The 22,123-nt window shown below is 42.5% G+C and overlaps 1 protein-coding gene and 1 long non-coding RNA gene across 3 annotated transcripts in view; both read right to left on the bottom strand.

Moving 5' to 3' along the window:
* LOC138624486 (uncharacterized) overlaps window positions 1-22,123 on the bottom strand; it is a 62,530-nt gene that overhangs the window by 13,230 nt on the left and 27,177 nt on the right. Inside the window, exons 2-3 of one of the 2 annotated variants that reach the window (XR_011311157.1) lie at window positions 16,477-16,789; window positions 10,115-10,211 (exon numbers count right to left, since the gene is read on the bottom strand). This is a non-coding gene — a long non-coding RNA (uncharacterized lncRNA). The remainder of the gene's footprint in view (window positions 1-10,114; window positions 10,212-16,476; window positions 16,790-22,123) is intronic. The other variant, XR_011311158.1, reaches the window with a different exon arrangement.
* sox2 (SRY-box transcription factor 2) lies at window positions 11,343-13,198 on the bottom strand. The gene has a single exon (XM_069704717.1). The coding sequence runs from the start codon at window positions 12,372-12,374 to the stop codon at window positions 11,406-11,408; it is 969 nt and encodes a 322-aa protein (XP_069560818.1). The 5' UTR covers window positions 12,375-13,198; the 3' UTR covers window positions 11,343-11,405.

Below are 22,123 nucleotides of genomic sequence, written 5' to 3'. Positions count from 1 at the left end.
TCTTTTCTTTTATATACTGTGCTACAAAGACCTGTAAAACAGAGTCTAATCTATTCTAATTTAATCTAATATAATATAATATAATATAATATAATCTAATATAATATAATCTAATCTAATCTAATCTAATTGAATACAATCTAATATAATCAGTGTTTTGTTTCCACTCTTAAGATAACACCGACGATTTTGTGACACTTGCAGTATTTACAGACAATTACACTTCCTGCAGAAAGGATTTAGAAACACAGTTGCATATTTTAAGGTGAACAAATAAAGAGGGGGAGAGGGGGGGCAATCTTGAAATAACACAAAAATCAAAAATATAAGTGTCCTTATCGTACAAAGGGGATTTCACAACTTGTAGAACAGGACAAACACCAAGAATGTGCCTCGGAGTCTGAGAGAAACAACCTCAGTCTGCTGCATCTGCCTGCCTGTCTGTCTGTCTGTCTGTCTGTAACTGTCCTCTCTGATTATCTCTGCCAGTTGGCCCCGAGGGGACACCCACACTGAAAGAGGCCACTCTTCCATTCAACAACAGCTTCTGTCAGAGAGATGGAGGGAGAGGGAGACCTCAGAGTCACCAGCTCCAGAATAGCCCGATAGTGACTGATGCAATCAATCGAAATCTACACTGTACGGTCAACGCCGTCGACTGGAAGCCGGATTTTATGCATAATAAAAAATAAATGTGCCCTTCGTAGGAGCTGAGCAAACGCAGAAACGTATTTCCTTGGGTATTTCACAGGAAAGCAGCGGTGGGAGAGGTTTGTATGTTCGCGCACTGTTAATGCTCCACCACATGAATAACACAACAGTTTGACAAACATCCAGCGTGACGCAGTCAAAACAAACTGATGCACAGACATACACTGTCTAAATACGCAGCTCCGTCATAGATCAGAGATGTTACGTGGCGTATAATCTGTAGGACGACAACATGTCTGATTACATTAAATGCGTTATTATCTTAAAGATTAATGACGCACGTAAACGGATCACGCAACAGCTTTTTGTGAGATGTTAAATGGTTGGTAATAATGAGGGGAATGCTTTGATATTGATATCAGTGTTGTGTTCAAGTAAGCAGGAAAACATGTTTCATGACGGGAGTTCAGTCACTTTTTTTATCTAAAAGGTTAAAACAACAACCAGGATTCAGTCCCAGCTGTAGCTCGTCTTGTTTGGATGAAGAATACATCGTGTTTGACTTATGATCCGTACTGTCAAAAACTCAGTCGCGGTTTTGTAATGTCTGTAAACCGGCCGGGGGTCGGGGGTCAGCAGGATAATTCACGGCTGAAAGAGACACGGCATTTCCACGTGGAGGAGCGCAACCTGAGGTGTCGACGTGATTCGGTCTGACGGCCCTGAAGAGTCTGAATACATCAGCATGTGTTTGTTTACTGGTGACACAACAACATTTGGCAAATGACATTTAGAGGATGCTTTTATCTTGAAGAGAGGAGAAAATGAGTGTGAAGTGAGGGGAAACACAAGCGGGGAGTGTCTGAACAACTATGTCTGACATGTTGTCATGCAAGACTAGCCTTGAAAACACATTAACACCTGTCCTGTGGGTGTCTCACACACTCACACTCACACTCACCCACACCCACACACACATACACACACACAAGAGAAGAAAAAAAGCGTGTTAAAAGTGTAGATGCATTACTAAAAGTCGTTTCTAAGTTTATGAAGTGATCTTGAAAACTGGGGAGTATAAAAACACATGAAGCGTCTCAGTAAAACTCTGACGTGTTGAAAAACTAATTTAATTTGGTTGATTTTGTGAGTAGTGACTTGAGTGCTGCACGTTTTGATGCTGTCCAGGTTATGCACTAAAACAGACTAGGTTGTTTTTTTTTTGTAAAACCCCAAACACTTAACCCTGATGTTGTGTTTGGATCAAGGAAACCAAAGACTCTCTAAGAGCTCTAAAATTGGACTTAACGTTGTTTTCCAACGCTATTTCTCACCTGGGTGCTTCACGGCTTTTTTTTTTATTTTTTTTTTTTTAATAAATGTATGCGATTTGCTCATACACGTGATATTTTTGATCACTATGTCTGGTTATGAATTTTTGTCCCCTTCATTGAATTGACGGTGAAAGCTCAGTTTGAGGCTGCACTTCATTACTATTAATGTTGGGGTTTTAATAAAGTCAAACGAACAAAACAACAACCATTTAACAAATATTAGGTTGATTTCAACTGATTTTTTTGTTTTACCACCACACAGATTTTGCTGAATCCCACAGTTAGTGGTGTCACTTGGTTTCTATTTGCAGTAAATTAAATGTCATTCAGTAGTTTCAAGTTAATTCATTGTCGCTGTCAGATAGGCAGAGACTCACTAACAACCACATTTACTGTCTCCAGCATCCATTCAGAGGCCTCACTCATGTCCCATGGGAGGACCCCGTCCCCTCCCCCCATATCACTGCTTTACACCATTTCTAAAGCTTTTATTTTGTAAAGCAGCGCAGGTGAGCAAACTGTGGTTAATGTCTATATCCTGCACAACACAGGACTGCTGGAATAACAGGTTTAAAATTGGAAGTATATATTCTCTCAGGACATTTTTGCTGACGTGTATTTTCTTTTTAAGTGGCGTATTATTTGGTTTCAAGTTATTTACTTTATTCTAATGTCTTTAAACACGTTTTTATGCTCCGACAATGTGTATATGTTTGACAAAAACACAAAAAACCAAACTGAAAGCCACACCTTTCTCAGCCAGTCGGACCCACTTTTTCTCAGCATGCATTTGTGGATGTGTCATATTCTAAAATAGGACACCCTCCCTCCCCCCCTCTCCCCGTTTAATGTGCCAGTGGAGTTGTTGGTCAACAGTTGGGTCGGGGGGCCAGGCGGAGGGAGGGACGGGGAACAATGGACTGTGCTGTTGTATGCGAGAGTCGGTGGAGGGAGAGAGGGAGAGAGAGCGAGAGTCGGGCTGATGACAGAGTGAAAGAGGTTAGTGTCTATGCTGGGAAATGAGACCAGAGGAGGGGGGTTCCTGTGTCTGTTGGCTTGTTAATGATGATTCAGTCCCATCAGCTCAACAGCCTTCTCTATCAAAGAATCTCCGCATGCCTACAGAACAAACCTCCAGCTCAACGGTGTCAGCACAGAAAACAGATTTGTAGCAGGAAAATGATCCATTAAATATGTTTTTTTTGTTTTTTTTTTCTAACGCCAGCTATAGTCGACACAAAATACTCACTGAAGTAAAACTACGGTGGAGATGCAGATATAAAAAGTTTGTTTTCCAGCAATTTAGAAAACAAAATCTATATTATTTTTCCTTTATCAGTATCGAAGAGGGTTCAAAGTTCACAGTAAGGGAACAAAAATCAGATTTTCTAGACATGTCAGATATAATAAAGGCTCACAGTTTCTGAGTCCAGGCTGTCTAAATGTCTTCGGTTGTGTAACGAACAAACATCATCGTTATTTATCTACAGACTGAATCCAGAAACACAGAAATCGAGAGCTCGGTTTTCTAATCGCCCCTGATTCAACAAGTGGAAGAAAGAAAGAAAGAAAAAAAAAATCAGAGCAGCGGGCTGGATGATGGCACAGCTGCAACACCTCGGCCACCTGGATCGAAATCTGCAACGGGGAGTGTTTTGGTGAAGAAAAAGCCACTGCAGCAGTGATCGTCTCTATTTTATTGTGTGCGTCTCCACGAGACGTCCCGACCCGTCCACTTTTCCTCCCCGCTCCGCTCCCCTCCCCTCCGGGTCTCCATGAGCTGCGTGAGCCGGCCTCCTGGAAACCCGCTGATATTGTTCCAGACGAGCGACGTGCTACGGCAACAGGGAAATTGTTGTTCTGCTTCAAAACTCGAAAGAAAACAAAACAAGACCAGAAATGTTTCCTGGGTCTGTTTGGCTATCCACAAAGTTTACAGTTATTCTCTGCTTTACTTTTCTTTTTTTTAATCCAGAAATTGCATATATTTTCCTGACAAACTACATAGAGAGGTTGCTGGCGTTAGATTAACAGTGAAGGTGCAAACCACCCCCCTCCCCCTTCCCCTTCAGTAAACACAGTGTCCAAATTTCCGGACAACAAAAGACCAGCAGACCATGCACCACTTTCACGTGTGGCTGCAAGACGGCCGGGCCGCTGCTGCACAGTCACCTGTTGCTTCAAGCTTTTCTAAAAGAGCTAAAGAGACGAAAATATCTTGCAAGAAAGCAGCAAACGAAATAATAAAAAAATAAATACTTTTTAAAATTATTATTATTTTGATTTCATTTTGTAGGAACCGTGTCTCTTCGCTCTCTCTGTTCAAATGTCTGGCAACTGCTTAAAAGCCTGTGTCCTCCCCTCGCTCTGGATTTTTTTTTTTTCTTTTTTTCCCAGCAACCATATAGCTTGAGTGAAACTCCTGAATTGGAGCTGCATTGTCCTCTTCCCAACAGCAGCCAGCAGGCTCAGCAGCCAGCACAGCCAGCCAAGCGTTTGACGTTATTAAATAATAAAGAGATGCTGATCTGGTAGCATTGTTGTGAAGGAAAAAGGCCAATTAGCTTGTCGTTATACTGTCATTATGACTGTATTAACTCGAATTAGTTATAAGACAATGTGCATAATGACACTTTCATTTTTTGCAGTTTTTTTTTTTACTATAGGGACAATTAATTTGTACATTAAAATTAGTCTGTACATTAAAATAAGAGCACGTGGAAGTCAGTGCTGAGTAATACACTCAATAAAAGTGACCTTCAAATTAAATTTAAAAAAAAAAGATTAAAGGAATAAAGGGAGAAAAAGGGCAACTCATTCAAATTGATTTCTATAATACATGAAGCACAAGTTATGAACTTTATAATTCAGTCAGAAAAATATTAAAATGGCATAAAAGAGAAATAATGTTACTTGAAAATTGTTATGATAGTTTTTCTGTAATGAGCTGAACTGATTTATTGACAGTGTTCTTTTTAACAGCCGACCTCAGGTCAGTTTGAGCTCAGAGCGAAAGGATTCCCCCCCCCCCCGACTGGCTACAGTACAACAGGCCTCATATTGTAGTTTGTCGGCTCTCCTCGGAGGAAAACCCTCGTCCTCTCACCCCACCCCCCCCCCCCTCCATCTCCCCACCTCTCTCCTTTCTCCTCGCCTATATACTAATCTCATCATGAAGCAAAATATGAATATGTTCTTGGAAGAGTGAAAAAAAACACACAAAAAAAAACAGCCTTCATCAATAGCCTCCATTAGAACGTCAGGACTTAAATGAGACGAAGACAAGTCATGTTTCACTTGATTTCAGGAGAGGCCTTTATGTCTCAATCCTCGAACATTTTCGAGACAGAGAACCAAGGCAGTAAAACAAGTTCGACAAAGTGCAGGACCAGTTGAAGTTTCATGCAGCCACACGGGTGTGCAACACAAGCTTCTTGTGCATTTTACAAACGGGGCGAAGCACCAAAATCGTCAGGTGTGACACAGATTTAGTAACGAAAGTAAGTGACGGCTACCAAAATCAATGCTCAAAAAAACAACAAAGGAAAAGTTTGGAAGTAGCTGAATGAAAAGTGTAGAGGCTAAAAAGTATTTTGAGATAATCATGCCATCATTTTAAAGTTGTAGATAAAGCAGGTGGTGCTGAATCTCAGAGTTTGACTTAAAAATGTTTAGATCTGTAACGTGACAGCCACCTTGAAGTTCTGATGGAGCAGGCTACAATTAAAAATCGAGCGACACCTGAGCAGGCTACATGTACTTTGATATGTTCTGTCAGGCAGTAAGATCCAGTTACAGTAAAAACAGAGGAGTCCAAAAATGGTTTTGTTTTATCTTCTAGAGTCGCGATCCGCTGAAAACTGTGCATTCCTCTAATGATGGCGCTCTATAAAGCTGTCAGGATCAATGAGCAGAAATGATAAACGGAGCTCGAGCCACTGGTGAAGTGGTGGGGGAGGAAAGGGGGGGGGGAGAAGGAAGGGGAGGAGGAGGTGGTGGTGGTGGTGGTGGTGGTGGTGGTGGTGGTGGTGAGGCCTCGAGCCTCTGAGAATGCAGGCCGAGAGCAGTGCGAGGCTGATGGCATGCTGGTCTGTGTCAGTGTGTGGTCCTATTCAATGGGAGTGAATGTGTGTGTGTGTGTGTGTGTGTGTGTGTGTGTGTGTGTGTGTGTGTGTGTGTGTGTGTGTGTGTGTGTGTGTGTGTGTGTAGAGCGTAGGGGAGAGCGAGGGAGGGAGAGAGAGGGAGAGAGAGGGAAGGAAAGAGAGAGAGAGAGAGAGAGAGAGAGAGACAGAGAGCCCCTCCACACACACACACACACACACACACACACACACACACACACACACACACACACACACACACACACACACACACACACCGCCCGCTTCCCTTCCCTGCACCTGCGCTAGATCAGCAGGCTACTGGCTGCCATTCAGTCCCTCTATGCTCCAAATACACACATATATATACACACACACACACACACACACACACACACACACACACACACACACACACACACACACACACACACACACACACACACGCAGCTGAAACACACGACAGCTCTCTGCTCTGACAGTTTTGCTATTCAACCATTCTTGCTGTCTTTCCCTGCGATGAAGGCTGCGATGTTGGGCAGCCTAAAATTTAAAAAAAAAAACCTCCTCCTCAGGGTTGCAGAGTAATGACACGACAGGAAGAGAAGAATATAAACGATGCAACTTTTGATCAAGTTTTTGATTTATTTTACTCAACTAATCCTGAAGGAAGGCTAAATTCACTCACTCTGGCTTGCAGAAGCATCCTGACACGAGGCAAGAGTCTGTGTTGATCAATCAGAGAGCAACTTAAATCAATGTTGGATATTTAAAAGGCCCAATCGGCCCTTTTTTTGGACCATATTAATTCAAAGTTGCATTATTTTAATAAAGGAATAATTACTGGAAATATACATGATACTTTTTTTTAAGCTTCTCATTATTAATAAAATACATGTCTGACTTAGTGTTGTGTTTATATATTCTTTAAAAAAAAAAAAAAAAAACTCCTTAGTGTGTCTGAAAAATAGGATTTACTCTTTAACAGCCTCACGCAGCATGTTACATTTATGTCTTCTACAATTTATGTTTGTAAAAATATAATAAATAACGTGATGATAATGGTGATAAACGGCTCAATAAAATGCCAGATTTTAATTTGGCGTTGTAAGAAACACATTCAACTGAGGACCAGTGGACCGCTTCGTGTGTGTGTGGGTGACGTCATGCACCCTCCTCCTTATTATCCGCAACGTGGTGAAAAAGGAAAGTGGCTCTCGTGGGATTACAGGGCCACTAAGCCCGTTTTGTTTGCGTGTGTGCGCGCGCGCGTGTGCAGGAGGGTCATTTGACCTAATTTTTTTTTTTTTTTTTTTTTTAAATGATATAATCTCAACAACAAGATGCGGGATTTGGAAAGTGATAAACCGCGTGAACACGTCTGATTCCTCATAATAATCTTATTTTAGAAAACGATATTCATTTTATCGTGGCTGAGTAAAGTTGTCACGGGAGGCCCGGAGGCTTCACGGCCTTGTCTGTTGGAGAAAACGGTTTCACGACCTGCTGCGACCGAGACGAACCAAAATAAACGGGAATTTTATGCTAAATTAAAAAGCTATATTGAAGACACTTTTTGTTGCCTAGAGTTACTAAGATTACAAAGATAAACATCTTTGTAATGAAACACGTCAGTGTTGTGCTAAAGGCACGCTCACATTACAGGTTATCGTAGATAACATCTGGGAGTTTTTCTGTTTTTTTTTTTTTTTTTTTTTTTTTAACCGGGGGGCAAAAAAAAAAAAAAGATGAGGCGCGCGCTTACCACCTGTTGCAGGCCAAATATCCTCGAGCTGCGACAGCCAGACTCTGCACGCGAGGAACAGAAGGAGAGATGGATGGATGGATGGATGGATGGATGAAAGGATGGATGGATGGATGAAAGGATGGATGGATGGATGAAAGGATGAAGGGGGACACCTTGACCAGGCCTCGCGCCTCCTATCACACAGCAAACACCTGAAAGGCCCGCTCTGCCTCCATCTTTTTTTTTTATTTCTTATTTTAGGTTGATACAAATTGGAAATATTAGAGCACTTTTATTCAAACCCGACGAGGTTTACTGAATAATGGCGGATTCCGTCCACGTCGTCGCGCTCACGCCACGGGAGGTGTAACACGTTAGACACTTGATTCCCGGTATCACCTCCGTCTCCTCAGCGCCTTTATTCAATGTTTGAACAGGAGCGCCACTGAGCTTCAAGCGTCTCTGATTAAATCAGATTTTGGAGAGCACAGGGGATAAATGCGGGCTAATATTTTTCTACTGAGATAGCACGATATCTGTGTTTCCAGTGGGAACATTTGCCGTCTGACTATTTGGCCTCACTCACATAGAAACGGGTTTTTTTTTTTTTTCTTCTAAATTTTACGATAAACACGAATATAGAATTAAATAAAAGCTTGAACGAGTATTCATATGGCTCGAATGGCCAAAAACCTCCTCTTAAAAAAATAATTAAAAAAAAAAAATAATCGAAATTTGACATTCTGAGATAGCATTGATAATAAAAGTGTGCGTGTTTTTGTTTTCCGTTTTAAAAGCTGCCTGGGCCTCCAGCGGAGCATCCGGACTGTGTGAACCATCTTTACAGCCGTTACCAATAAGCCACAGGTCTGATACGCCACAGAAAATAATAAATTGATCATCAAACACATCAAGTGCTCTTTCCGTTCAAAAAGCTTTTTCATCACATCAAAGGTGCAGCGCTCAGCCGGGGGAAAAAAAAATACTAATTTCGCGGGGCCTGCGGGCCTGCAGGGGGCCCGGGTGTTTCATGGCAGTAACACAAAAAAATAAATAAAAAAAATAAAAAGGAGAATTTAATGCGTCTTCTCGTTCGACCTTTTCAAAACAAATTGTTTATCACCGGCGTTCTCGGCTATTACAACCAATTCAGCTGCTCGGATCAATAATTAATGGGGCAACCAACGATCCCCTGACCTCTCGGAGGTGCGACTGGGGGGGGGGGGGAGAGAGAGGGAGAGAGAGGGAGAAGTGGACGGATAAATACCGAGGGGCCTCTTCAAATATTCATCTGCCGCTCCCCCGGGACCCAGTCTGCAAGACACAACGGCCCTAATCTACCTCGCTGCGCGCACGCACACACACACGCACGCACACACACACACACACACACACACAGAGGCAGACACACTCCCCCCCAGATTTAAAACCGTTAGTTAAATTCAGGGCGAGCTGTTAGCTCATCATAAGGATTATTATTACGAGAGGGGGAAATCAGGCTGGCTGGCACAAAGATGCATGGGAAGATTGGTGTTTTTTTTGGAAGCGTTGCTGTGTATTTTTTTTTTTTTTTGTAAGGCAGGAGGTGTTGGGTGTAGTGGTGGGTGTGGGTGTGCAGCGAGAGTCACCGGAGAGCTTGAACCATGAGGAGCGGGGTTAACGGGGAAACAGCAGGGCCCGTTTGATTAAACATGAAATTAAAATGGCCACACTCGAGAATCTGTGTGGAGCTATTACAACGCGCAGAGGAGAGGGGGAACAGATAAATAAAGCATCCCCGGCTGGTCCTCGCCTCGCCTCGCTCCTTTCAACACAGCCTCACCTTCAATTCACACCTAATTGGATATTTTTAGCCTGATGATAAGCCACTTCCGTGATTTATGGTGCAAAAAAAAAGAGAAGACCAGAGAAAGCTTCCAAAAACCAGCACAGATCACTAAGAGATAAAAAAAATTATTATTTTTTTTTTTAAAACAGCGTGAAGAGAAAAGGTTACAGCATGAAACAAGGCCTGAGCTCAAATAGGCTGCTGTAAATACTCCTAAATAGCAGGCTGCTGCAAGGTGTCGTCAGAAAAATAAAAACCCACCTATGACACACACGAATCTAAAATAAATCTGAGTTGTGCACTTTGATTGTTCCTCCACCAGTCGTGTGTCAAAAGAAAAAGGCTCAAGAAAGCTACAAATAAAGATGCACTGTTGAATTAATTTAAAAGATAAGGTGGGCCTCAGCTCAGCAGCAATACTGACTGATTATAGAAGAGGAGAAATGATCTATACCTGGGGATGTTGGGTATTTTGGTGGAATAATCTTCCCCCCCTTTTTAGGAAACAGGCAACAAACTGTGGCTTGATGGGGCCCATGTATCCGCAGGCACTAGAAAATAGAAAAGTCATTTTTGTAAGCTGAGGTAAAATACTTTATATGTAAAACAAAGAAAAGTCAGTCTTGAAGAATTAACATGAGAATAAAGAGACACAACAGACAGATGACAACTCAACATGCAATGACTGCCTGCACACACAGCATGAAATAAAATCAAAACTCATACAATTTCAAGTATCCAAATTTCCAAAATTTATTCATTTCAAACTGCATATTGAAAAAAAAATATACTCAGCTGAAATTGTAACTGTTATAAGGATGGTATTAGTTCCGGTAATATATACATGGAGTGGTTGGCTTCTGCGAACAGGCCACAATTTTTAAAATACAACTACGGGAATGAATTTTTGAAATAAAAACTTAAAATATCACAGTAAATATACAGAAATTGTACAAATCAATTAGAAAATAAAGAGCACAAGCGTCATACCTCTAACAGATGAAAAGTGGGAGACGGAAATATAAATTAACAACCTATATTTTAAGCTGTATGAGAAAAAAAAAGGTCTTTTTTTTTTTTTCCAAGAAATTAAAGTGTTTAGTAATATTGACCTTAAATGAAAAAAACAAACAAACAGTATTACCTGCTTCGTTTCATGTCCCTTTTCTTTCCAATGTTTGCAGTAATTAAGGAGCATAACTGATCGCCCCCATATAATTCCAGTTCTGACATTTTTCACTTTTAATATTTTCTGCAGAACTGGAGCTGCTTTTTATATATATATATATATATATATATATATATATATATATATATATATAAAAAAAAAAAAAAAAAGAAAAGAAAAAAATGCAACCTCTTGCAGTTTAACAAACAATTTCATCTGATTGTAATGTTTCTTTGATAAATACTGTACAAAAGGTGATTGCAATAATAAAACATTTGATTGCGACTCCCACTTTCTAGTCTTCCAAAAACTTCATCCGCCAGTGAAGAGGGGATCTCCTACCGTTCCTCTAGAGCTTCCTTAGAATAAAATGAAAGAAAAAAAAAGAGTCGTGTTGTTCTTTTTCCTGGAGACTTCTATACAACTTTTCCCACCCCGAAATTTTTCTGTACAAAAATAGTCCAACGTTAAGTAGTCCACAGTTTCTCTTATAAAAGTTCTTTTTTTCTCTCTCTCTCTCTCTCTCTCTCTCTCTCTCTCTCTCTCTCTCTCTCTCTCTCTCTCTGCTCTGTGTCTCTTACATGTGTGTTAACGGCAGCGTGCCGTTGATCGTCGTCCCGGGCACGGTGCTCTGGTAGTGCCCGGACATGTGTAGCCTGGTCTGGGCGGTCTGCTCGCTGACCTCCGCCCCGGGCAGGTACATGCTGATCATGTCCCTCAGATCTCCGCTTTGGCAGCCCGGGGCGCCCCGGTGGGACGACGAGGTGACGACGGGCGGGCTGGAGCTGCTGGACTCGGACTTCACCACCGAGGAGGGCCCCATGGAGCCCAGGGCGGTCATACCCGGCGTGGTTTGCTGGGAGTAGGACATGGAGTAGGTCGGGGAGCCGTTCATGTAGCTCTGGGAGCTGGTCATGGAGTTATACTGCAGGGCGCTCATGTCGTAGCGGTGCATGGACTGCATCTGGCTCGGGTTGTGCGCGTTCAGCCCCGGGTGCTGGTAGCTCAGCTGGTCCTGCATCATGCCGTAACCCCCGTTGGTCCAGCCGTTCATGTGCGCCGCGTAGCTGTCCATCCGCTGGTTCACCCCGCCGCCAAGACCGGCTCCCACCCCAACACCGACCCCACTTCCCATCCCGTTTCCGCCCGGAGCCAGCAGCCCGCCGGGCAAGGTGTACTTGTCCTTCTTCATGAGGGTCTTGGTTTTCCGCCGGGGCCGGTATTTGTAATCCGGATGCTCCTTCATGTGCAGGGCCCGCAGCCTCTTGGCTTCGTCGATGAAAGGTCTCTTCTCGGTCTCCGACAGAAGTTTCCACTCAGCACCCAGCCTCTTGCTTATCTCCGAGTTGTGCATTTTGGGATTCTCTTGCGCCATCTTCCTCCTCTGGCCCCGGGACCACACCATGAACGCGTTCATGGGTCTCTTGACCCGCTCCGGACTGTTTTTCTGGTTGGGGCCGGTGCCGGACGTGTTGGTGTTGCCCGAGCCCCCAGTGTTGGTCTGGGGAGCAGGGGGCTTCAGTTCAGTCTCCATCATGTTATACATCAGGAACAGCTTTTCGTTGGAGCTTCCCGAGCAGACGGAAGAAGAAGAAGAAGAAGAAGTAGTAAAAAAAAAAAAAAAAAAAAAAAAAAAAAAAAAACCAGAGAGAAACTCCACAAGCCGGATTCAGACAGTGAGGAGCGCAGAGCTGCTGCTAAAAGTTACCTGTCGATTTTCTCTTCAACTTTTTTCTCTGGACAAAAATAACAAGCATCAAGCCGCGTCTCCGCACACTCTCCCTCTCCCTCTCTCTCTCTCTCTCTCGCTGTGTGTGTGTGTGTGTGTGAGTGTGTGTGACAGAGAGCCTTCTCCCAATAGGTCCCTGCTATGTTGTGTCCACAAAACTTCTCCCGTCGCTTCTCCGAAAAACCATCAACAAACTGTACTTTTTCGCCTCTGTCCGCCTGAGCCTTGACAACTCCAGATAGTTTTTGAACAAGTTAATAGAAAAACATTCATGTGACGGGGCTCAGCGAATAAATGGCTTCGACCTGGCCAATCAGAGCCGGCCTTCTCCACTGACACGGCAATGGACCTAATTAGCATAAAGGGGCGGGGTCTGCCTGCCCCGGCACACACACACACACACACACACACACACACACAGGCATAAACTCTCACTCAGGCTGCCCATATGAGCCACTACAAAGTATATTTACTATTTCCAGGCCTATGGAGATTTTTCTCTGGGAATATATAGATATAAAGAAGCGCCATGATTATTCCTCATGATTAAACTGAAGGAAAAAGGTGAATCAGAAACTCCCTGGAAGTTTATGGAAATTAGAAAGTGTTTTCTTGCAAACTCTACACCTAAATAGGACGGAAAAAAAAAAAGTTTCTTAAAAAATAAAAAAAATGTCAAATCATTGCCTGTAAATGAGCATTTTTTGTTGTTGTTGTAAAATTTAATTAAATGTGTAGCCTCAATTCTAAAAGTAAAAAGGATCACATGAATATCATAAGATAAGGGTGGCGTGATTAAAAGGTGTTCAATAAAATGACCTAATCATGACTTTAATGGTGTCAGTGTCAGCTGCTCCTCAAGGTGGTAACAGCATTATTCTGAGATAAGTCACCGGCCGAGACACTGCCGCCGTTCAAAATCAAAAAGACACTAATTCCACCCCCCCCCCCCCACACACACACACACACACACAGTCCCAATAACATAACAACACTTAAATAAACTTTGGTAGTTAACTCAAAGCGCTGAATGGCCGTGGTGTGAGTGAATGTGAGGGCGAGAGGAAAGGGGGGGGGTGGATGGGGAGGTGTGTGTGTGTGTGTGGGGTGGGGGGTGGGGGGGTGGCACGGCTGGTTTTTAGCGTTGAAAAGAGGAAAGGTAATCCAAGATGTTTCCCCCCGGTTCCTTTTGTTTAGTGAAGTTGAATGCCAACACACAGAAGGCAGACGGGCTCATCTCAGCACAAATAAGCGGGTTTTGTTTGGGATGTTGTCGCTACATCTGTCCGGACAAAGACCCAACTCCACTCCACTTCCACTGCCAGTGCTGCTGTTGTTGTTAGGGGCTTTGTAGTGGTCGTAGTAAAGGGGGTTGGGGGTTGGGGGGGCGCGCACACACACACACACACACACAGGCCTACCGGGGACACGAAAGGAGGAGAAATAAAGGTGAGGAATATTTTAAGATAAAGTGTGTTTGCACAAAAGACGCAGCTCATTCATATAAAGCCCGAACAAGCGTGTCAGCCAATTAGTGGGAAGGAAAAGCGGCCTCCACCTGCTTCACTTTCTCCTGGATCAAACACACCAGATTACTACGACGTTAAAACCGGGATCACACACACACTAACAAAAAAAAAAAAAGCCAAATCGTTCTCCCATGTGATTTTAATGTCCAGAAAGACTAAAGTTTCTTTGGGGTTTGTTGGTGCCACTTGTTTATTCCTGAATCTCCATCTGAGGGCTCAGCGTCGTGCTGCGTGACACCAGTGCCGCCTACTGGACAGAAGGGGAACTACAATCAACTCCAAAAATTAATTAATTAATTAAAAAAAAAAGTGTTTTTCTCAAAGGAATAGAGGGTGTCTGTTTTTAGACATTCATTTTAACACACAATAAATGCTAAAAAAAAATTTTTAATAAATCAAAAAACATATTTACTCCACCACCACAGCCTAAAAGATCTTTTTTTTAAAACCAAAAAAAAAACCTAAGGAGGCCACACACGTGCCTATCTGGATCTGCGAGCCAGACAATCCCAATAATTAAAGATAGATCAAGTACACACACCTGAAATAATTTAATATAAATGCGTGTCTCTAGATTAAATCATAATTGAAAGTGAATAGATCAAGCCTTATTATTTTGTTTTAGTCATTTGATAATAAATGGAGGAGCGGAGCCCCCGCGCTCTCATTATGCCAGCCCCGGCAACCTTACATAAGATTCATCTTGTGCTTAATAGGCTGCGAGAGGCGACACATGCAGCTCGGTCCATTATAATGCAAGGTTGAAATGGGCCGCTCGGCTGCTATCTGCATCTGAGTGTGTTCCCCGCTACCTCTAATCTGCTTATGATAATAAAGGAACAGCGGGGCCCTGCAGCTCTCTGAAAGCAGGCCCCAGCCAGCCGGGAATGGCCCTGCATCCACAATCATCCTGAATTAAAGACGTTGTTTGACAAAAAACAGGAGAAACTAGTGGGACGGCTCCCTCGGACCACTTGTAAGCCCCCTGCTACACCAAGTTGGGATGGATACAGCAAATACAGCGAGCAGCACGCTGTGATGCCAAAATACTGTTTTTGTGGTTGCGCAAATTCAGGTGATATGATCTCTAAAATAAATATAAAATACAATAAAATTAAATTTAAAAACAAACCAAGCAAGCAAAACAATAACATGCAACACCTCAAAATGATTCCAACAGCAGCTGCGCATAAAGGATATGTGAAGTTCTCAAAGTGTCTAAAATATAAAATATGAGCCTATTGCGCTGAAATCGGTGCCAATTAATCCAGATAAAAATGTAAATATCCCATACACATGCCAGAATATGTAAAGGCACTAATCCTGTTAAAGTGAAACAGTGCGTAAGAGACAGATTTCAGGTGAAATGGAAATAAACGTGTTTTTTCTTGCCACTAGGGGCCGTACCAAGGGCTGGAGGCGCAGCCAAGAAAAATACTGCAGCCTATCAAAACATGAAATAAGTACCTAATGATGATTAATGTGGAAAACAAACACAAGGCGATTTTGTTTTTAGATTAATATAACGGTATAATTGTTTAGTAGCCTATATATATATATATATATATATATATATATATATATATACATATACATATATATATATATATATATATATGTACATATACATATATATATATATATATATAGAAAAAAAGATACATGCTGCAGTTATAATTTATTATTGTGTTATTTTTTTTTATTTTGGTTATGTAATAGATTTAGCCAAATATGTACGAAAAAACCCTGAAATTAATACAATTTTATAGGGCGAGGGGTAATACAGTAAAATATAGTAGAATTGATATCGTTCAGCATAAAAAGCTATAATGGATTATGTAGAGTAAAGACGTCAAAATCTAAAGTGAGAATACAATTTTAACATTAATTTAGTCGCTATGAATTACAATAAAATAAAAATATAAAGGTGCATAAATATAAGTGGATTAATAATAACTCAGACTTTGGATTTGAATGCTTAAATCAAACCTTGTGTTATTTATGATGATTGAAGATAAAATACTAGAAGAAGAGGGAAATAAGTAGGCCTAAATAGAATTAAAGTACATCAATAAACAATCCTTAAATTGGATGATTGTATAAATTCTGTTCCCGTAAATGCTCTGTGTGTTTAGTAGAAAAGCAAACCGTCCAACAACTTAGACAGCCGAGCTTGTGATGCCATGCGGTGTCATTCCACAACACTGCATGTTTTTTTACACACACACACACACACACACACACACACACACACACACACACACACACACACACACACACACACACACACACACACACACACACACACAGCCTCGAACACACACTAACATACACACCGACACGCACACAACACACACAGGGCTTCTCCTCTCCACCGCACTCCAACTTACCGCCAGTTTGGGAGTTGTCTTCCTCTCGTCTTGATTGGCAGAAATTAAACAAGATGCCATTTCGTTCAACCTCCTCCATATCTTTTTCCCTCTCGCGCTACCCCCCCACCCCCGATGAGGGAGCCTCAGTCAGTCCGGGACAGAGCTCCAGTCCCCGGCATCCGTCCTCACGCACTTTCCGCATGTCTTCCCCCTCCATACCCCGGTATGTCCGTGCGTTTCGGATCCGGCAGCCGGTGCGTTTCGGTCGGCGTGCAGCCCCGCGCAGCCCCCGCTGTCTGTCTGGAGCTCCGCTGTCTTCTCTCCGCCAGTCCTGCAACAAGAAAAGCCGTTTATGGCGACACACAATGTGAAAAGGGGGCCGATTTAAAAAGGAGAAGAATGCAAGCAAGAACAACAAAAGTCAGTTATAGCAAAGTCTATGCCTCTCCTCTCCTATCTTCCACCCCCTAGCTTAGCCCACATAATGAGCAGGAAAAAGCTTTATATTTTGTTCACTGGGTATTCACAGATAATTTGAAGCCATTGTTTCTGCCACAGATGGTTCTTTTTAATACAATAACGGTGCTCTTTGTGAATAGCGAGCCCACAATAAAAATCTAAAGCGTCCTCCTGAATAACCATTTTGTTCTCTCTTGTATAGGCCGAACAAAAGCGCCAGTGAGGTAATGGCCTGCCTTATTGAAAGCCTCAGAATGGGGATTTGATAAAGATTTTTTTTTCGCTCCTTTTTTCTTTTTGCAAAGTACACGGCAATGTCAAAGAGAAACTGACACGGGATGAAAAGGAAACAGGCTGGAAAAAGTGCTTGCTGTTGTAGGTTGCACAGATTATTACTATTATCGTTATTTTATTGTTATTGTTATTTGCATTTCCTAACTTTGTGCAGAAGTCAGCTGTGATGGTTGTTTTTTTGGGGGGCTGCAGCAGAGCAGGTCAGGTGCAGGCATGTTATGGATTTTTACAATGGAGCTTAAATCCAGAATACATTAGCCTCCTCCAAAAGGTCTGCTGTGGATTTAGCACAGTCTCATAATTTTGCATAGGGTGTGTCAAGTTGTGCCCCATAGAATTAAGTATTCAGGGTGCATATCCAGGGAGTCTTGCAGAAACCTCCTGTTTCTAATTCTACCCTTCTCACTACAATCGCCCGGAAAATATTGCATGCCCTTAAAGCGTTGATAAGGCACTGTGAAATGTCATAAATGCACGGGTGTTAAATGAGGGTGGGGGGCGGGGGGGGGGGGGATGAGGATGACTAATGTAACCTGCTGAGGTTGAGATGCATGCCTGTAAAGTGTGTGCAGTCAACATGTATGAGCTCCTCCAGGACAGATCCTGCAGCCGTGTACGAGCCACCTCAGTCTGCCCACGGTTGATGTAATTCGTAATTAACTCATGGCTAATCAATAAAGCATTTAACAGGACGCACAATGGACACACAGGGGATGATCCCAAGCCAAACATATTGGATGTCAGTGATCGTTACAAGGTGAGGACACCCTGTCTGTCACGGGGCTAGAGGGTGGGGTAGGGCAGCAGGAGGAGATAGGGGCAGGAGATGAGGGGAGAGACGAATGACAGGAAGGAGAAAAAGGGCAGAGAGGAGAGAGGGGAGGGAGGAGAGAGGGGATGGGGGGGGGGGATAATGGAGGACAGAAAAAGGTGAGGAGAGAGAAGAATCCCATTTCAAACTCGTCTCATAGTTCATAGAGCTGCAAACGGGAGAATCGGTTCCCTTAGTTACCATTATACCTCATGTGACAACCTCACAGAAAACATATGTACTAATCAACACGCATAAGACAGCATCTGTCTCGTATGGAGGCACGCAGATATGCAGCAGGACTGTTTACGACACAACACTTTTTAAAAGCATAAAAAAAAAGAAAAAAAAGAATGATTTTTCTGCCATGAGCAAAATGTGACAAACGAAAGTGAATGGTTTTGGTTATAGCACGAACACAAGCTTAACTTTTTGTCAGTCTGCAGGTGTTTTTCTCCTGCGATATGTGACTGTTTGATACAAGCACCCTCTTTTAAGACGCCTCGACTCGGGAGCACAAACCCTTTTCACAGCCGTTTGAACTGAATCGGTTCCTCTCCAGAGATGAAATACAATATACACGGCATGGTTGATGCAGCTCTTCAGCTTCATGACACAATCGACAGCGACGGGTGGTTTTAAAACAGATTTTTGAAGATATAATGTGCATTTCTTTTTGGAATTAAAAGCCTACGTTGCTCAATTTCAATGAGGTCTTGACATTTTTTTTTTTTCCCCAGCAGCATTTTTCCGCCTAAAATCCACCTGCACACGAACTAATCAAAGTATTTAACATTTACAGAATTTAGTTGTTTTGTTTGCCACCTGCAAAAATTTAAACAACAGGAAATGAGGAAGACACTGCGCCACACTGTTAATCCTAACTGAGCTCATAAGTGAATTATAACTACAATAAACCATCCAGAAACACAGTGTTGTTAACAGGTGAACTATGGGCTGCAGGAACACACAAATGACAGAGTAGGGGCAAAGGTCAGAGGAGTAAAAAATGTAATAAAAAAGAGAGGAAGATTTAAAGAGGAGAAGGAGGCAGAGGACGACAGAGAGAGAGAGACAGACAGACAGACAGACAGAGAGGATCAGCGCTCTCAGTGTGAATAGGCTTAGCTGTAACGAAATACCAGTCTTTGGCTTTATCTGATCAATCTGTGCCATATAGTCTAAATCACAGTCACACCACTCATATTAGAGAGCGGGAGCCCTTTTAATTATAAACCCATCCACAGAGGCCGGCGAATGTGATAGCATGTTTGAAAAACTGCAGCGGGAGAGAGGGAGAGAGGGATGGAGGGAGGGAGGGAGGAAGGGAGGGAGGGAAGGAGGGAAGGAGGGAGTCCACTGGCATCATGAGAGCTTTTAGAAAGACCGGCATCATCACTGAATGCTAATGTGTTTTACATTGAAGCTGTCCACACACACACACACACACACACACACACACACACACACACACACACACACACACACACACACACACACACACACACACACACACACACACACACACACACACACACACACACACACACACACACACACACACACGTCCTCTCAAAGACAGTCACACAAACGCATGCCGTACATACACGCTAGCGTTTCCATATGCATGAGAGCAGACACATTTACTGCGTCTGTTTTGTGTGTGTTCTCTGCAGCTCGGCCTGATGTGAGAACCACGGTGGGCTTCTCTCCTTTTGTGTGTGTCTGCATAGCTTTGTGTGCATGTGTGTGTGTGTGTGTGTGTGTGTGTGTGTGTGTGTGTGTGTGTGTGTGTGTGTGTGTGTGTGTGTGTGTGTGTGTGTGTGTGTGTGTGTGTGTGTGTGTGTGTGTGATACAGACACATTGACACGGTAATCAGTGAAAAGGAGATGTGGCCGGCCAACTGTCAATCATCTCACGCGCACAGATATTGACACACACACACACACACACACACACACACACACACACACACACACACACACACACACACACACACACACACACACACACACACACACACACACACACACACACACACACACACTAACACTGATACGCTCATCCTTCAGCAGAAAACATATCATTGCTGTTTGGAGGATCATGCCGGGTCATTTGTGAGGTTCTTGACTGAACCTAAAAGAAGCATGTCCAATACGATGAGTTCAGGTCTGCTTTTCAAGTCTGCTTTCCTCCCACCTTTGAGATGATACATTTCCTGTCATGGCTGGAAGTATCCGCAAACAAGGCGTCAGCAGACACTGAGCATTAATCAGCTTGAATTTACATTGCACTGAAAAGTGATCAAATCATCCCTCTATTGATATCGTGTAGTAATTGTGGTAGTTTCCACCGAGTCTGATGTGAATAAAACTTTTAAAAGTTGGTAAGACATTTTTTTATGCGAAAAATAAAAAGTTATAACATCCATTCGTCATCATCTTTGTCTTGATTTATTTTCCACCACGGACTAATTGACTTCTCCTAAGAGCTGTGGGCCTTGACAATATTAAAATGCCAAAAAACAACATTTTATTACCACAGCATCAATCTAATATTTAATTTCCCTGAACAAATAACAGGACTATGTAAAAGATTTATGTTAACACATGTATTTATAATGGATCTTAGAACACAAGTCTATACAGTACTAAGCTATATTTAACAAGACCGGTTCATTAAAGTCTGTTTAAAACCTCAATAAAGTTATTCATCAACTAAACCAACGAGATGTTAATATTCATCTTTTTATCTACAAAATTAAGCCCTTATATTTCTACAAAGAACAGAGGTTTTTGACAAATGAAATCTGCTAAAGATGGTCTCGTGTTTCATTGCAATAAGGTTAAATGTTAACATATTCCTGCACTGATGAGGTCGACAGACACAAAGTCAAAAACTACACATTTATTTATGATGTCAGAAAACTCTGCAGTAGAAAAAAGTTATTTCTTTGAGCAGCAGTCCAAGAATCGCCGTCCTGCTCGCCTGATTAATTATCTCCTATTTTTGAAGCCTTGAGTTGCAAGTTGCACTTGCTCAGCAGAGTAACAGAGTGTGACTGTGCCTGTTTATCCAGATGAGGTAATGACAGCTTTCAAGTTTCAAGTATAGACGGACAACTTAAAAAAGAAATAAAAAAAATAAAAAATAAAAAAATGTAAAAATGCTAGTGTGGACATAAATTTCCATATGTAAACATCATTTTCAAATTTATCTGCCACAATATGGACATGGTTGGACTTTGAGAAGTGCCGGACAGAAGCGGTGAAGTTGAGGATTAAAGCTGTGAAGATACTAAAGTGCTGACCGCCGCTGGAGGGGAGGTGGCCGGTCAGTCCTGCAGCTGTTTGTTCAAGGAGGCAGGCAGGAAGACACACGGACACAGCTGTCGGGTATTTGCTGAACAACACACTGTGCCGGCATCTCATTAACGAAGAATGCAACACAAACAGTTTGAAGAGAGTTCAGAGAGCAGCACGGAGAGTTTCCGTCGGTTACCTCTTCCAGGCCACCATGCTTCTTTCATTGTGGTTTCTACCAAAGGATTAAATCTTACCATTAACTTTGTATAGACTTTTTTTTTTTTTAGCCCCTGCAGTGGCTCCACTCCAGGGATGGAGATGGCTGCTGTTTGTCTGTCAGCCGGCCTCGCAGACATTCGTGGCCCCCTGATAATAATGTGTCTCAATGACGGTCGGCGGGAGTCTTTTACAGCGAAGCATCCCCAGATGTGTAGAGGAGGTGCGGACTGACGCGCATCTGTACGTTCAAACACTGCTCTGCGCTAACGAGAAGACATACGGAGATCAAACCAAAACACCAATTAAAGAAGCAGTTAAATGTCATTCTGCAGAGAATCACAAATCCAAAAACATTTATAGAGAACAGGGTTAGATTTAAGATTAAATATGACATTAGGCGGGATGGATAAGTGAATGCAGTCACCACTGCACACTTACATTATCTGGCTGATGATTAAAATGTCATTTCAGCTGATGTAGTATTTATATAAATACATGATTGCTAACTTTCACAATTTAACGACTCCTCCATGACAAACAAACCGTAATCGCTGACTGATGGTTGCTAATGTTCAAG

The sequence above is a fragment of the Brachyistius frenatus genome, unplaced genomic scaffold, assembly GCF_029030835.1.
Source record: "Brachyistius frenatus isolate BFR_SWC_R1_liver_20210118 unplaced genomic scaffold, ASM2903083v1 Contig_52, whole genome shotgun sequence".
Classification (NCBI taxonomy): Eukaryota; Metazoa; Chordata; class Actinopteri; family Embiotocidae; genus Brachyistius; species Brachyistius frenatus.
This window is presented reverse-complemented; position numbering and strand designations above follow the sequence as displayed.

Coding starts and splice junctions, on each gene's coding strand:
- sox2 (XM_069704717.1), bottom strand. CDS start 12,374: ATGTATAACATGATGGAGACTGAACTGAAGCCCCCTGCTCCCCAGACC.